This window comes from Notolepis coatsorum (assembly GCF_963971535.1).
Source record: "Notolepis coatsorum genome assembly, chromosome: 17".
Taxonomy (NCBI): Eukaryota; Metazoa; Chordata; class Actinopteri; order Aulopiformes; family Paralepididae; genus Notolepis; species Notolepis coatsorum.
Genome location: NC_140181.1, coordinates 40,187,889 through 40,206,436, shown reverse-complemented (window position 1 = coordinate 40,206,436; position 18,548 = coordinate 40,187,889). Strand labels below are relative to the sequence as shown.

The 18,548-nt window shown below is 41.7% G+C and overlaps 1 protein-coding gene across 1 annotated transcript in view; it reads left to right on the top strand.

Annotated features, from left to right (window-relative positions):
- The window catches only part of LOC311243851 (N-terminal EF-hand calcium-binding protein 1-like), a gene marked incomplete at both ends in the record, with an annotated part of 96,258 nt that overhangs the window by 61,560 nt on the left and 16,150 nt on the right, over window positions 1-18,548 (top strand). Inside the window, 3 exons of the mRNA XM_084333223.1 lie at window positions 1,952-2,060; window positions 2,747-2,772; window positions 3,162-3,259. Of these exons, the coding sequence (XP_084189349.1) occupies window positions 1,952-2,060; window positions 2,747-2,772; window positions 3,162-3,259 (233 nt within the window). The remainder of the gene's footprint in view (window positions 1-1,951; window positions 2,061-2,746; window positions 2,773-3,161; window positions 3,260-18,548) is intronic.

Below are 18,548 nucleotides of genomic sequence, written 5' to 3'. Positions count from 1 at the left end.
GGGGTGCATTTGTCGGGGCTATGCGCCCTGCTTCACCTGTTGTCCCATAGAGCGAAGCAGACTGCGTAGCCAATGAAATATAACAAAGGTTATCCTATAACCCTAGTTATATGATTGGCGTAGCTGTCTGCTTTTAACGCAGCCCTGAGGACCCTTGGCTGGGTTTCGCTGAAATTCAGACTCGGAACGGAGAAGTAGACTGCACACCTGGGCTTTGAGTAGCCGGAGGTGGGCGTGGTCGGGCAAATGGAAAGTACATGTGAGAAGTTTTCATTGGACGCACACAGGCGCTGAGTGTATCCCATAGAGCGAAGCAGACAGCTACGCCAATCATATAACTAGGGTTATAGGATAACCTTCGTTATTCACTGTCAAAGATGCAAAGAAAAATCATAATTCATATTCTCCTTTGTTTCATCACAATTTAAGCAAGCTTAGTAATAGACACAATATTTCTGACACTGGGAATACATTCACTGAGGTCCATAGATGTGGACCTTGTAGAAGTGGAGCAATATTTCATTTACTTAAGTATGTATTTTAGGCGGATTTTCAGAAAATAGGGCTCCAGGCTTAAGAGCTTAAACATATGTATAATGTATATTCATTGATTAACTCGTATACCAAAATTTATTTGAATAAAAAAAATAGCTTTTCGCATCAAATATTGATTAAAATGTGATTAATTAACTATAAAGTCTCGAATTAATTCGATAAAAATTTTTTATCGAGTCCCACCACTATTTTTACCACCAAATTGTTCAATAAACTATTGAAAATGTCTAAGCAGCATCTCTACACCTTTACCCTCATAGAGAATGCAAGGATATATGAATGTAAATTGGCAACAAGCACCCATTGATATTTTCCAGGAATTCCAAGTCGGGAACCTATATTCTTTCAGGACGTGTCAACACCTACTCAGCTCTCTGTGTATGCTGAAGATAATGGTGTCCAATTGCCACATATTGGACCATGATAGGTACAGAGTACAGAGAAGCTCTCACTCTCCAGGGGAGGTGAAAAAGTATCTAATTTGTTATCAGCAAGGCTTGAGCCATCCATTATGTAAGATAGGCATGAAGCCAGAATCATTCTTATAGTAACCTACCAACAGATGGGATGGTCTGTTGAGAGACTCTGTAGCCTCTGGAGCTGAGCAGAGACAGATCTCATTATGCCCCACTGTCAGGAAAGATCTGACCCCTCAGTACCCTGCTCTCCATCTCTACCGGGCCAATTGTCCACAGCCACAGACACGGCTTATCATATGGTGTACGCCACCTAACTAGAGGGCACGGTGACATGGCTGCACATTTATCTTTGTCACTGCTGGAGATTGCAGATCGGCTATGAGTTGACTGGTGGTTGGTTGATACAAGAATATGGGATCATAGGAAAAAATATAAATTGACGTAATTTTAGATTTGACCACAGCCAATTCTTACATTGTGTTTTGTACGCAATTCCGGGCAATTATTTCACAAGGTATATGGAAAATTGGATTGTCAGATCTATATCTATATACTATATCTAAATCACATCATAAATCACACATTTTAATCGTTTCTTATTGTCATTTCTTATTGCATTCTGTAATTATCTTTTCAGTTTCAAGGAAAAGACTTTGAATTACATGGCCTGAAGAAAGTTTCATCATGAGAAGAAGAATCTGATAATATGTTAATTGAGGTGCCATATTTGGGAAGTGTAATTGCTCCACTGCTGCTGGGTCAGACACTCACACGTCTAGGATTAATTTGGCGGCCGTGAATTCGACAAGGAGGCGGATCAAGAGCCTATTTCTTAACATTACCTCGAAGTACAGAGCTAAACGGGAGTCGTAAAACCTCTGACAATCCTCTCATTCCAGTGTAAGCTTGGCGAGGTGCCTTTTATTTCTTATTTATTTATTTGTACATGTCCTCCTCCTTCCCTCCTCGCCTTTCAGATGATGGTAAGCTGTCCTTGGAGGAGTTCCAGTCGTACTTCGCTGACGGTATCCTTACGGAGGAGCAGATGCAGGAGCTGTATTTCTCTATCGACAAGCAGCGGACTGAGTAAGATCCTCTTCCCTTGGGACTCCTCTCTCTCCTGCTCAGTCATCTGCAGTGTCTCCTGCTCTCCTCCTTACGCCTGGCAGGGAGACGTCGACAACCTCACTTCAAAAGCCACGAGTCAATATTCTATCCGCAGACTAGAATTTAGAGTATGACATAGCGGCCCAGTTTGCGTGGACAAAAGCATCAAATTTAAATGTAGAAATAATGTTTCTCCATGCATCACACTCAATGACACTCATTGTTAAAACCGTTATCCTCATAATTGGAAATGGTGTATTGTGAAAGCGTTTGTTGTGAAGATCATAGAAAAATTACAGTAAATGCAATGTCCAATTTTTGCATACGCGTGTGCAGGTCCACATTAATTGTCATTAATTAAGTAATTTAGTTTTAAAAAGTTTTAGTTATTTGCACAGTAGATAACAGTAGATAGATTGTCTTTCTATGTGCATGCAGTACAGCTCTCGGTCTGACCCCGGGGTTCCCAACACACTGCCCTGCTGTGCAATCAGCACTGCCTTGTATCTGCTGGAGAAACCATTACACGATAACATGTTCGAGATGCCTGACCTCACTGGGGCTTTAATAAGAACATGTCAGGCATCCTAATCCTCTTCCTCTTTCCATTAAAACCATTTTGTTTCTGTCCTCTTTCCCTTCACAACCCTCTTTGTCCCTCCCAGCAACCTAGACACGGACAAACTGTCAGGTAATTCTGTCTGATACTCTCAATGTGTTTTTATTGACTGTCCTATCAATGTCATCATTGATCCTAGGATGTTCTTTGTGTGGCAGTAAGGTGTGTTTCTGTTTTGTTTCTGTGTCTGCTGTGGTAAGAGCCCTGCATGCATCAGTCTCAGGGTCTTAGTGGTGATGAAGTGATGGAGTGAGGAAGTTATGGTTTTGGCCCCAAACCACTTTGACTCGTATTGCTCCCATCAGCTTCAGCACAGTCTCATTTCAGCTTCAGCACAGTCTTGTTTCCTCCAGCCAGAAGCACTTTCTCTGCTCTCGGGTTTACTAGTGAAATCACTTGTGACCGGAGGCTTTAAAGCCTGTTGAAATCGCTTACGACATCTTTAACACCATTCCCCTCAGAACACTTCACTCCACACCTGGGAGAATATGTCAATGTCTTGTCCGCTCTGGAGAAGCTGAACGTCGCTGTCTTGAAGGCCATGGACAAAACTAAAGAGGTGAGTGGACACGTCTTTGCACTTTGTATACGACTGAAAATTAAGCAACAGCATCTCCACACCTTCACCCTCATTGAGAATGCAGGGATCTATGAATATGCTAATTGGAAACAAGCACCCATTGATATTTACCAGGAATTCCAAGTCTGCAGCTTATATTCTTTCAAGACATTTCACAATCTGCTCATCAAACCCTCCGCAGCCACACTCTCATCCCCAAGAACTCTGCATTGCTCTATGTCTCAGCCCCTGTTTCACTGTCTAGGCCCTACAGTTCTATCTTAATTATATGTCTTGTCTGCCCCAGCTGTGTCTCGTTCGTAATCACCCCAGCTGTTTCCCATGTGTAATCTTTCCCCATGTGTATGTAAGGGATAATGTATAGCTACGAGGTCATTGTCGCAAAATAATTGACCGACACTGCGTTCTGGAACACCGAGGCGCCGCGCCGAGGTGTTCTAAACGTAGTGAAGGTCAATTATTTTGCGACAATGACAGAGTATAGCTATACATTATCCCGCTTATTACAGGGCTAACTTACTAACAATATATACGTAATTCATTTTACACCATCGACAAGACGAGATCAAATGCAGACGCGGTTGTTCTGTTGCTTCTCTGGCGTCGGCAGGTGTGTGGGCTTGATTGCACCTGATGCAGTGCAGCTGTGCATATGGTAAAGCTTAGCCCCTTTCGTGACTGCGATCAAAATGCTTGATTGTGATTGGTCAATAGCGCTCCGTTGCCCCTAACAGCGGTCATTATTGCGCGTTGCCCCTAGCAGCTGTGAATTATCGAGAAATAATTTACCGCTGCTGATCCGAATGTATAGGTAAAAACTAGGGATGTCCGATATTATCGGCCGACCGATATTATCGGCCGATATCGGCAGTAAAATGTGATATCGGAAAATATCGGTATCGGTTTAAAAACAAAAAAAAACAATAACAATATTTGTTATATATATATCCAGTGAAATGATTAGTTACCTGAAATTATTCAGTTTTTTGGACGGGGAAACCCTGCATATATCGGTATCGGTTGATATCGGTTGATATCGGTATCGGAAATTAAGAGTTGGACAATATCTGAATATCGGTATCGGTAAAAAAGCCAATATCGAGCATCCCGCGCATAACGCGCGCTCGCATTTATTGAGGGCCCACTAATACATTCTTTCATGGGGCCCATAATCTACAGCTACACCCCTGATCACACATGCAACTCAGATTTCAGGGAAGTACAGAGCAGCTCTCCCTCTCCAGGGGAAGAATGTGGAAAAAGGCGCTCTGGTGACAAGCTCTGCACAAATAACAATCTGTACAGTCAAAGTAATGTTTTCAAGACGAGTTATCCGTAAACAAATTTAAATAAAAGGTAAAATAAAAGGTTTTGAGTGGAGGGGAGCTTTAATAAATTGCATACAGTGGAAAGAGACAGGAAGGACAAGAGGATGGACGGGTCGACGTGACAAATCGTCAGCCACAGTCAAACCTGCGACATTTCAGGTATCAGCCCTAGGTGTCTTCAGATCACAGTCAGGAGAGAAGGTACAAAGCCTTTTTATCCCCTTTAAATGGCATTTAGAACATTTGAAAGTGGCCTTACGTCATCTTGAACTCCCTAGATTTTCAGCATTTTCACAATTATCGTTTGATCATGAGAAAATTAAATAAGTCAGGCTCGAATGTGTAGCCTATTGTCCTGTTGCAAATTCACATCCCTCCAAAACACCAATATACAGTATGTGAGCGGTAGCGATGTTAACCTGTTCCCCCCCGTGCTGTCCATCGTGTTGTATAAAATTTGCGATTTTAATTTCAAACGTATTCAAGTATTAACATCATGAACATGTCACAACAGCATGTAGAATGTATATTATCATCAATATGTTAATTTAGCAATAGGTTAAAAGTGTCATTAGATAGATTACATTTTTCGATTTGCTCAAGTCTATTGCGAGAGGGCGACCATTTTGGAAATTTTGAACCATGGGAATTGTAGGCTTTTTGCAGCCATTTTGTAATAGACGGTAGCTGTCGATCAGCATTGGAATTTTTCCAAACTACTCTTCCTGAAGGGATCTATGGGGTTCAAGGTTCAGAGTTCTGTATGAATTATTTCAATAACTGTTAATATTTGGGATAATAAGCCACAAAAGGTAAAGTTTTTGACAAATATTTCAAGTTTCTCTTCCCTATTGTTAACATGTAGGAACAATTAGATCTGAAATTAGTTTCAAAACGGTTGCACTGTGGGGAAAATAAAAAAGTACAGTAGATTACAGTATATTTCATTATCTGTTCTTATGCACGCCTGGTGATACTAAATCCAAATTGAATTCGGGCATTTGAAAGATAATATATGTATATATATATATAAATGTGCGAATTGGCTATAATAAGGTAATTTATAAGCCTCCTATTCTATATATATATATATTTTTTTTATCCTCTTTTTCTCCGCCTGATTTTTCTGTGCTTTTTTCCTCCCATCCCAATTTAGTCGTTATGCCAATTGCCCACTCCCCTACCTGGTCGGTCAAGGGAGCCCTGAGGTCTACCACATGCTTCCTCCGACACATGCGGAAACAGCCAGCGGCTCTCTTTTCACCTGACAGCGCGGACTTTCATTGGTGAAGTGTAACGCATGGGAGGTCACGCTGCCTTCACCACTTCCTGTCTTTTGCTGTGCAGGCGCCCTGACCTGACCTGTAGGAGTCGCTGTCCACAATGCCAGATTACCACCCCATCGACTTTCCTTCCGCTAACTCAGCCAAACGAGTTAGTATGACGGCTGGCCCAAGCCGGAGGCAATGCTGACACCCGGATTCGGGACCGGAGTCTCTCGCATTGGTGACGAGCGCAATCTCTGCTGCGCCACCCAGCCGCCCTCCTATTCTATATTCTATAATATTTCAAATTGCATTGGTCCGGATGGGAGAATTCAGTACTGTATCTACAGAACCTTCTGTTTAATCATCTTCCCTTTATTAATTTCCTGTACACATGATATCAAGAAGGTACTGAACGAGATCAGTGGCAGTTTTTTATGTTTGGTCATTATTAGCATGGTGTTATTCACTGTCAAAGATGCAAAGAAAAATCATAATTCATATTCTCCTTTGTCTCATCACAATTTAAGCAAGCCTAGTAATAGACACAATATTTCTGATACTGTGAATACATTCCTCGAGGTCCGTAGATGTCCCTAGATACCAAGAATATGCAAATGGACCTTGTAGAAGTGGAGCAATATTCCATTTACCTAGGTATATATTTTAGGCGGATTTTCAGAAAATAGGCTCCGGGTGGAAGAGGTTAACGCACATATACCTCTCAACACAATAACTTCACCTTCAGATTGACACCAGTGGGAGGTCCAGTGGCCTCTCACTTGCTAATTGCCATCTCTGGCACCTTTTTAACCTCAGAGAACATGTTGTCGTTCACATCCACCAGTGTTAATACTCAGGCCATGGTTACACTGGGGTAAAACAGCAACGTTGTATTTTCGAATGATTACGTTTGCATGTCCAAGTTAAAAAGAAACACAGTTTTGGCAGGAAAACGCGTTTTCCTAGTGGCAACGCTGAAAGGGTGTTTTCGTTTTGGAAACTCGGCGAAACTCGCCGACAATGGTGCCATGTAATTTGCGCAAGCCGGATACGGAGCCGTTTCTTGCCCAATGCCCATGCGCAGTAGTAAACACAGACGCCAAATTCTCCCCTGGCTGGACCTATACAGGATATCAGCTGCATCCTCCTCAGATTGCCTGTAGCTGCGGCTAAACTAAGATCATGTGTTGTCAAGTTATTGTTATAAGGAACCCAGTCCAAGCTACAACAGTCTGCATTCCCTTAACAATTGTTTGTATTGAGCCGTACTGTATTGTACCCATTCTGCAATCTGTTAAATAACGTTTACATCCATTCATTCTGCTAGCATTAACGTTACTACGCTGCTAGCCACAATGCTATACTGTTATAATGGCATATCCCAATCACGTTAGCACGTAAGCTAACAAAATCTGCGATATTTTTGTTAGACTAAACTCCGCTGTTGGTGGTCAATTGTGTTGATGTTAGTTTTGTTTCATCAACAAATCATCAACAAATGAGGCAGAACACAGTGAATGTATCCGTTTTTGTTTATTGCACTTTATTTCTTGCTGAAAAATAAATGCTATGTTGCTAAATGGCTCATGCGAGGTATAAAGATGGTGGCTTTCTGAGATTTTGAGCAGGATGTGGAGTGACTCATTCAACCTTTCTGATTGTTTGAAAATGGCCTTCATGTTTTAACTACATCGCCACCTACTGCTTTGGCATTGTACTACATGTATATAGTAGACGAGACAAAACGACGTCTAACTTAACTCTAACTTGCCTGCCAATACGCAGCGTTCTGAAAAGCTAAATGAAACTAAATGAAATGGCCCTAATGTAACCGCAGCCTCAGAGAGCCGGCTTAGCTGTCAACTGACGTAGCATTTGATTTATGTCGAAGGTCACTCCGGAGGTAATCCGTGGGTGAATGCTATTGAGGTCAACACAATGATAACCACAACAGACCAAGTACATTAGATTAAAATGTATGTCATCATCAATGTTGGGCAGTAACACGTTACTTAGTTACTGTAATTGTATTACTTTCCCAGTAACGAGTAAAGTAAGGCTTTACAATTCCCAAAATAGTAATTATATTAGTTACTAATCCAAGTAACTCTGTGTTACATCGTTGCCAGAATGCAGTGTGTCTTTTAGTCCTCCTATAATGTTAGATTACGTTTATATGCGGTCCTCGGTAGATGATGTGTGCGCGAGCAGCAGAGCGAGGTCCCATTGGCTACTAGCCAAAAAGCAGCATGGAGGGTGATGAAGAGAGGTAATGTTACACGTTTAATAGCTGTCGGTTGTAAACTATGTGGGGGGAGCAAAAAATTTGCAACCCCAAAAAATACAACATCTGATTTGATGAAGCATCTGACACAGCAGCACAACAATGTGAAACTTGACGCATAAAAAAACAGACACTGACAGGGAAGCCTCTATACCAGTGCCAAGGAAGGATGTAAACAAAACAACAGAAACTGAATCTAAGATCAGGGCACCACCGGTGAGTGGAGTAGGAGTGGAAAAGCTCTCGCTGGGTATAGGGAGGTGTAGTCTGACGTCACTTTGGACCGCCCGCCCGTATAACTAGTAAGAGTAGGTAAGGAATGGATATATACAGATATACATAGTATATTCAGGTATGTAAAAATGATTATAATGCAGGTATATTCAGACAGATGTGGATAAATATATATATCATACAGAGTTATATGGGTAGACTATAGTTTGAAGTAGGTAGTTATGATTATTGATTACAGTGTAAGGCAGTTGTAGACAATGAAGGCAATAGGCAGATATAAAAAGAATTGTAGAGACAACAGAGTTCAGATAATCAGGACTATGAGATTATGTTCAGTGCTAGACTAAGACTCCTGAGATGTAGCACTGAACGGCACAGGAAGTTCTCCATTCCGACAGCCATCAGACTTTACAATGCATCACTGTGCCTCACTGCATCAATGAGCACAGGGTGACAGTACTATGTTCCTGGACTTTTATTTTTAAACCGAACATAGTACAATTTTACACTTACTGTATAGTTCTGTATATTTTTACTGTATATTTTATATTAGAATGTAACATAGGAAATGTATATCCCGGACCGTATTTTATTCTTAGGCTTATTTTAATTCTTATTCGTGACTTTGTTTTGTCTACCTAAATGTTTACTGTTTACTGTGAGCGTTTTGTAGTGCCAAATTTCCATCTGGATGATTAAAGTATTTCTATTCTATTCTATTCTATTCTATTCTATTCTATTCTATTCTATTCTATTCTATTCTATTCTATTCTATTCTATTCTATTCTATAACACGCTAATTACAGAGCACTGGGAATGCTCTCTTTCAGCCTCGCCCGAGCAGAAGCGTATATATTCTGCGATATACAGTGTATAGGGGATTAAATGAGATGCTCCTGACATGCACAGTGCAGAGAGAGACTGTCTGAAAACCCAGCACTATAATAATGAAATTGCTTTAAGCACAGCAACAGGATTAACGTAAAAAAAAATAACTCCATTAAGACATGATCAATAGCACAGCTCACTCGTCATTGATCTCGATTCACCCTTCATGGAGACAATTGGCAAATACCCAGGTTATTGTGTGGACTGAGCACAGGCGGCATTCAGGTTCAGGGGGTCTATTTCAAGATCAAATATGAAGCCGTTATCTTATCTTATTACATGGCGTTTTAACATTCGCCGAAATGCTTGATTGTGATTGGTCAATAGCGCTCATCAGAGGTCCGTTATTACTCGATAACTGACCTCTACCGAGCAATAATGACCGCTGTGCGCAGCTGTAGCAATCAAGCCCACTGACACACACTGCATCAGTGCAGCCAATCAGACACACCTGCCGGCTGCTGGTGAAGCTGCCGGCGATGACAGCGGAGCGACAGAACAGAACTGCGTCTGCATTTGATCTCGTCTTGTCGATGGTGTAAAATTAATTAGGTATATTGTTAGTAAGTTAGCCATGTAATAAGTGGGATAATGTATAGCTATACTCTGTCATTGTCGCAAAATAATTGACCTTCACTACGTTTAAAGAACACCTCGGCGAGGCGCCTCGGTGTTCTAAACTCCGTGTCGGTCAATTATTTTGCGACAATGACCTCGTAGCTATACATTATCCCTTACTTAACACCCCCCCATCCCCCCCCCCCCCCCCCCCCTTCCCCTTGTAGCTTCATTCTCAAGTGCCACTCGAGGCCACTCCAAAACTAGGGGTAGGGCCAAGGGAAGATTTTGGGATTGGCTCTAGATGTAGGCTTGGATATCCTTTTCCTGGCTACCTTGTTAGTGGGTTATTGACCAATAATACACACGATATGATGTCATCCCTTGTGCCATATAAGTACACTCTGTAGTCTGTACACCTGTGGTAGATCAGACGTAAGAAAAAAAATACCTGGATGGAAGGATGTGTGTGTGTGTGTGTGTGTGTGTGTGTGTGTGTGTGTGTGTGTGTGTGTGTGTGTGTGTGTGTGTGTGTGTGTGTGTGTGTGTGTGTGTGTGTGTGTGTGTGTGTGTGTGTGTGTGTGTGTGTGTGTGTGTGTGTGTGTGTGTGTGTGTGTGTGTGTGTGTGTGTGTGTGTGTGTGTGTGTGTGTGTGTGTGTGTGTGTGTGTGTGTGTGTGTGTGTGTGTGTACAGAGAGAGAGAGAGAGCGGGAGAGAGATGCTGTGGTCTCATTGGTTAAACGTGGAGTGACATTGACTGACACAGGCCCCCTGCCCTTCAACTCTCTGACGTCATACAATACGTCCTCCTCACAGACAGTCTAGTTCTATTATCAGCCCAAAAGCTGTACCTTCGGGGGCTGTGCTGTGATCAGCCTCGCTGTCCAAAGTCCTGACCTTGACTACAGACGGAATCTGATCCAAGAGTAGTGCTCTGCTCTGAGGAAACCAGTGCTCTATCAACCGCATTGGAAAAATATGTGCATCTCAAGTGCCTACCGATATCATCTGATGAAATTCAAGAACATATTTCATATTGTCCAGGACAGGTCATATATACAGGGGCGACAGTGGCTAGGGAGGTAGAGCATTCGTCTGGTAATCCAGAGGTTCTCGGTTCGATTCCCACTCCTCCCGGGCAGCGCGTCCTTGAGAAAGACACTTAACCCCTAATTGCTCTCGCTGAGCAGGTCGGCACCTTGCATGGTTGCCTCCGCCTTCAGTGTGTGAGTGAATGGGTAAAATGTGAGGAACAAATTGTTAAGCGCTTTGGATAAAAGCACTATATAAATGCAGCCATTTATTTATATACTGTAGATAGATGGATACAAGGTAATGTATTCTATCCCCAAGAGGTTGCCGTGGAGATGAAGAAAATTCAAATAATACAACAAGTTTGGTGTTGCAGCTCTTCTGTTTAGAGGAGAGAATGAAAAACAGTGCAGGAATATAAAACCGATTTGGGTTTATTAGTTATTTATTAGTAATGAATTAGTTATGTGTGTGTGTCTATTTAAGGATAAGAGAATCCTGGAAAACAGTAGGGAGAAAGGATTCCAATAAACCAAACCATAGGTTTTAATTTTTCAAGGCACACTTCTAAGTCCCCCCATCTATTCAACATTTATTTCAGTGCTCTATGGGGGAGGGGGAGCTCTATAGGGAGGTGTAGTGGTTACATCATTGCTGTTTCCCGCGCGGTCCACCCCTCTTGAAATCGCAATGTATTTCCAATGGATGCATGGTGTACCTTTCTGTGTGTATTCATCCACAATCTATAGCTCAACATGAAAAATCTCGCAATTAATCGTAAAAGTAGCAAAATAACAATGTTTATGTTTTCGTTCACTGACAAACTACACTTAACTTTGGCGCTGCTGTCTGACGTCACCACAGCCTAGACTCCTGGCTTTAGTCACCCTGACCCAACACACGCAAGTGCTCTGATGAACCACGTTACCATATTTGTATTTATAATTTAAATCGTATAACGTTAATTCGCTGCATATTATACCACTGTAAATACTAATCTAAATCATTGTTTCGTTGTACATATTGTGTATATGTTTTTTTTTTTTTTTTTTTTTTTTAATCATCATCATTTATTTATTCGTACATGGAATTACCACAGTCCAACAGTACATTCATATAATTCACCAAAAATACCATGGCCGAAAGGAACAGGAAGAAGAAAAAATCTTATATATACCTGCCCCTACACACACACAACACACCGATAGACATATTGTGTAAAACCAAACAGAATATACCCATTTTGCAAAAAAAATTAAAAATTTAACATCAACACAACCAAATTAAATCAACATAAATAAACCCATTTTGTCTATCTATCAGTCAAACTACATATTTAGGTTCATTCATTTACACACACACACACACACCCCCACACACACACACAAACAAACATATAAACAAACATGACAACACACGATAAGATATACAAGCATTAATTAACAGTGCATATCCAATGAAATCACCATTTAGTTAAATGTCTTATACAGGATATACCCCTAATACCTGTTATCTAGTACCCTACACACATATGCTCTAGCTCGTACCCCCCCCCCTCCCGGACCCCCCATTGGATAATCCATCCATTATAACTTGTTCCTACCAGACACTACCTTTATATGCTAGCTTTTATTCTCTCCACCACTTCTAACCACATTGTCATTTTGGATTCATTGAGACCCAAAATTCTTGCTGTAGATATTTCTTGATAAATCACATCGAGATATGTAAGAATCCAGACCTTCCGACACATTTTTTCCGGTTGAAACCATTGTGATGCTATCAGCTTTTTAGCCACTGTGATACCAGATAAAACCAATCTCTTTAGCTGTGGATGTACTGCACACTGAAAGACATCATTCAGCAGTAATACAGAGGGGTGTACAGGTATATTCAGAGTTAAGAGATTTGATAATTGTTGGGTCACTTCTTTCCAGAATATCTTAACTGGTGGGCAGTCCCAGTACATGTACATAAATGTCCCCTCGTCCCCATTTGTACATAAGGAGCATTTGGGGTCTTGTTTAAGACCCATTTTGTTCAGTCTTATAGGAGTTAAGTATGTCCTGTGAATATAGTTAAGATTGATTTGTTGATGGTCCGGGTTCCTTGATGCAAGTCGAACATTTGCCCAGGCTTCTTGCCAGTCAAAATCTATCTCCAGGTCTGGTATATCCCTCCTTTGTGTATATAGTTTATAACGTTATTGTTTTTTATGCAACGTTAGTAGCCAAGTGTGACCGGTGTAAATGGTTCTGCGTTGTGTTTCAGTTATGCAAGGGACAGCCAGGACTCCGCTTTGTTGAACACAGGTTTATTTCTTTCTCTCAGCCTGTACAATCAAGCAAACAAACACACAGGTTGAGTCAGCAACGGTGCTTTAAGGCCGTGCAACAGTGGCCTTTCTGTCTCGTCAAACATGACAAGAGAGCCTAACGTTATATATACAGAAATAAACTATGTTTTTTTATATACAATTTGACTCATCTGAATTTCTACAGTTCACTGTCTTGGCTCATTTAAAATATTCCACAACACACGCAAGTGACACGGATTGCAAACCTTTCTACTCTCTCATGCTGGCCCTGACCGATCCGGAAAGCTCTGCATACAAAAACTCCTCTACATGCCCTGATTTAAAATGGTTCACTCCTCTTTGTATACTTTTGTACGAGTACAAGTATGCTGCCAGGGAACTTATGGACACGACAGTAGACATTGCTAACGTCTAGTACGTTTAGCTAGGTAACGTTAGCTATGGGTAAAGTTAATGTTAACGTTTGTAGGAGCTATTTGATTGTTTTTGTGTTAAGTCTGTAGTTGTTAAGTTCATCACTGGGTGGCAGCACAGAGCGCATGAGTTTTGAATAAAGGCACAGGTGTAGGCTATTGCAATCAAGGTATGGGTGACAGAGAGGTCTCACATTTTTTACCTCACGCACGCACGTAGCCTCGCTCTTTTTCACTATTATAAACAGAATGAATCAGAAACTATTGTTTGGCTCATCAACCATGTATTATGTTAAATACTTTAATTAAATGGGAACTTCACCCAACAGCAAGTGACACCGACTGGACATTACGTTTTTTTCTAATTGCGTGTCAAAAAACGAGGATTTCCCGCACCCAACCGAGCGCCTACCAGGACATCAGGATAGTCGCTACAACGTTTGTTAGCTTAGTATCAGCGCAACTGGCCGTGACACACACACTGTATACGCTCACACACTAGCAGTCACTTTAACATGAACACACACACACACATGCTGCACACGCTCACACTCATGGTCACTTTACACGATGAAAGGTCACTTAAAAACAAGAACGGGAGTGGTTCTTGTATAGTAAACAGATGGATAGTAAGCTAGCATAAGGACACATAGTGTAACTGTAGATTGTATAGTATAGCATTGTATAGTAGTGTACATAAGACCCAGTGCCTCATCCGTAGCTAACAGTGTATTGCACTATCGCAGGACCTTAGCATGTCTTACCATGCTTTTTGTAAACTTCATGTACATATACCTGATATGTCTTTATTCTTATTACTTGTATTATTGCACAAATGTCTTATTCTCATCCTATTGGATTCTTATTATTGTATTATTGTATTATGGCATTATTGTATTATTGCACAATAGTTGCGGGCAAGACCCCCCGCATTTCACTGTATACTTGTATGCCGTGACAAATAAAACTCTTGACTTGACTTGACTTGACTTGTATTAGGCGACAGAACTGAACGACAGGCGTTCTACTAGTAAGTGTAGTTATTATTATTTTTTTTATCCACTTTTTCTCTCATTTTCTATTTGAGAAATAGATAAAAAATGTTATCATCCAATTCAACCCTCCCCTGTCTTTGAACGCTGTTTCATGCCTCCCACAAGCCGGCTGCAATGTGGACTAAGTCATACATAGCACGAGTCCCCTCCGATACTCGAGGTAACAGCAGTCGCATCTTTCCACCTGCGCGGCTCGATCTTTCAGCGTCAGGGGTCTGGGCTTTGGAGGGGCCCCGCCCCCGTCGCTTCCTGATTCTACTGCACAGGCGCACCAACCGACCTGTAGGAGTCGCTGTCCACAACGCCCAATCCCCACCCATCAGTTTCCCTCCCCCTAATACTGCCAATGTATATTAGTGCGGACGACCAGCTAAACTGAAAGCAATGTGGAGCGCTGGGCTCGAACAGGGAGGCGAACCTGTTCGAGCCCAGTCTCCAGTATTCGTGGTGAGCGCCTTACCCACTGCACCACGTAGCCGCCAGTGTAGTTATTTTTTAACTACAAATAAAAAATTATATTAATTATAACTACCTTGGGTCGCCCTCGTGGCGCACCACGTTAGTGCATCGCACACCTACGCGGCCGTCCCGTGTTCGCTTCCCGCTCCCGGTGACATTTGTCGCATGTCTTCCCCGCCTCTTCTCCCGTTCATCCTCTCCTCATCTGTCGGTCATGTCTGACCATGAAAAGCAATAAATGCTAAAAATAAATCTTTAAAAAAAAAAATTATAACTACCTTTATTTCAACCAAAAATGCTTAAACAATAATGTTAGTGATAGAAGGGGACTCATTTTGTTCAAAAATGGAAAGCTTGCCAATGTTCATGAGGCAGAATTATTACAATTAATCAATTAAATAGCTGATAATACATTTTCCCATATAAATCCCTATACGAGTGGACCTCGCGGGAAACTAAAGTGACGTCAGACTACACAAATGTGAATCCCTGCCCACATTCAAAACCGCTCTTAAAGAGCACCTACGGGAGGCTGCAATTCGAAACTGGCCACCGTAAATGCCCAAAACCCCCACCACCTCCTAATAGACAGTCTCCTCACCACCACATGTATATATTCCCTCCCCGCCGTATGTATATTTCCCTCCCACCCACCCACCCCCTCCTAATGTACAGTCCCCTCCCCATCATATGTATATACTCTGTCAGGATCTAGGGGTAACAGTACTGTATATTTGAATACCGTTATGTCACAAATGTATCAGTACTAAATACCTATATGTCCCTATGCCATAAATGTCATGTATGTTGTGTATGTCATAAATGTCTATATGAATTGAAAATGGGGGACCCTGATGGAAACAAGACAAACGTCTTTCTCAGGTCTGCATCCCCTTAACAATTGTATGTATTGAGCCGTACTGTATTGTACCCATTCTGCAATCTGTTAAATAAAGTTTTCATTCATTCATTCATTCACCTCCCTATGGGGGAGGGGTAGCTCTATGGGGGAGGGGGGAGCTCTATGGGGGAGGGGGGAGCTCTAGTAACAATGCGAGTGAGAAAAAAAATGCATTCATCAGAAAGAAAACCGTACAAGCTTCCGCGCATGAGAATGATTCATTTAGTGAAGCGGTGCGAGACGTACAGCATGTATAATGCAGGATAAGGTAGAAAGTGTTACTCTTCCATTCCATTCGGCTGCAGTTTTAGTCGTGTAGCGGTGTCACAGAAAGCGCTATGCAGTCATTAAAGCTTCAGTTTAACATTCATACTGTACAGTCACACTGACCAGCTGTAGCCTTTCAAGCCTTTTAAGTAGCCCACTTACAACCTGCTTTGTTGTACGGTGCAGAACCTTGGGGCCTATGAAGGAAGGAGGAACAACAGTTGGCAAGGGCAGAGATGAGAATGTTAAGGTTAAGACACAAGGGCAGAGATGAGAATGTTAAGGTTAAGACACAAGGGCAGAGATGAGAATGTTAAGGTTAAGACACAAGGGCAGAGATGAGAATGTTAAGGTTAAGACACAAGGGCAGAGATGAGAATGTTAAGGTTAAGACACAAGGGCAGAGATGAGAATGTTAAGGTTAAGACACAAGGGCAGAGATGAGAATGTTAAGGTTAAGACACAATGGCAGAGGTTAGAATGTTAAGGTTAAGACACAAGGGCAGAGGTGAGAATGTTAAGGTTAAGACACAAGGGCAGAGGTTAGAATGTTAAGGTTAAGACACAAGGGCAGAGATGAGAATGTTAAGGTTAAGACACAAGGGCAGAGATGAGAATGTTAAGGTTAAGACACAAGGGCAGAGATGAGAATGTTAAGGTTAAGACACAAGGGCAGAGATGAGAATGTTAAGGTTAAGACACAAGGGCAGAGATGAGAATGTTAAGGTTAAGACACAAGGGCAGAGATGAGAATGTTAAGGTTAAGACACAAGGGCAGAGATGAGAATGTTAAGGTTAAGACACAAGGGCAGAGGTTAGAATGTTAAGGTTAAGACACAAGGGCAGAGGTGAGAATGTTAAGGTTAAGACACAAGGGCAGATATGAGAATGTTAAGGTTAAGACACAAGGGCAGAGGTGAGAATGTTAAGGTTAAGACACAAGGGCAGAGATGAGAATGTTAAGGTTAAGACACAAGGGCAGATATGAGAATGTTAAGGTTAAGACACAAGGGCAGAGGTGAGAATGTTAAGGTTAAGACACAAGGGCAGAGGTGAGAATGTTAAGGTTAAGACACAAGGGCAGAGATGAGAATGTTAAGGTTAAGACACAAGGGCAGAGATGAGAATGTTAAGGTTAAGACACAATGGCAGAGATGAGAATGTTAAGGTTAAGATACAAGTGCAGAGGTGAGAATGTTAAGGTTAAGACACAAGGGCAGAGATGAGAATGTTAAGGTTAAGACACAAGGGCAGAGATGAGAATGTTAAGGTTAAGACACAAGGGCAGAGATGAGAATGTTAAGGTTAAGACACAAGGCAAAAGGACCAACGAGGAAGTGAAACAGATGGCAGAAGTGGGTGCGATTGAAGCGACGGTGAGGGAAGCACAACTGAGATGGTCTGTCATGTGCAGAGAAGGGAAGATGAGCACCCACTGAGAACAGTGAGCGACCTGCCCATCCCTGGAAAAAGAAAGCAAGGCAGACCAGGGCGAAGGGGTGGATCGACTGTATCGAACAAGACATGGAAGCACTGGGGATGACGATGGAGGACGAAATGGAACAGAAACGGTGGCGACAGAAACTGTACTCCCGTCCAACCCAAAAGGGACGAGGAGGAAGAACACGAAGATAGACATTGTACCAATCTCATACACTTGCATATCATTAGTGGGCTTTGAGCACATTCACTCTCTGTGTTCAGTGCCTTGCTCAAGGACATGTTGAGAAATGTGGTGGGCACCATAGACATAGTGTTCACCTTCACTCTGTACCTGTATATACTTCCCTCTGTGTACCTGTGTATACTTCACTCTGTATCTGTGTATACTTCACTCTGTACCTGTGTATACTTCACTCTGTATATCTGTGTATACTTCACTCTGTACCTGTGTATACTTCACTCTGTATCTGTGTATACTTCACTCTGTATATCTGTGTATACTTCACTCTGTATCTGTGTATACTTCACTCTGTATATCTGTGTATACTTCACTCTGTATCTGTGTATACTTCACTCTGTATATCTGTGTATACTTCACTCTGTATCTGTGTATACTTCACTCTGTATATCTGTGTATACTTCACTCTGTACCTGTGTATACTTCACTCTGTACCTGTGTATACTTCACTCTGTATATCTGTGTATACTTCACTCTGTACCTGTGTATACTTCACTCTGTATAATCTGTGTATACTTCACTCTGTATATCTGTGTATACTTCAGTCTGTGTATACTTCACTCTGTATATCTGTGTATACTTCA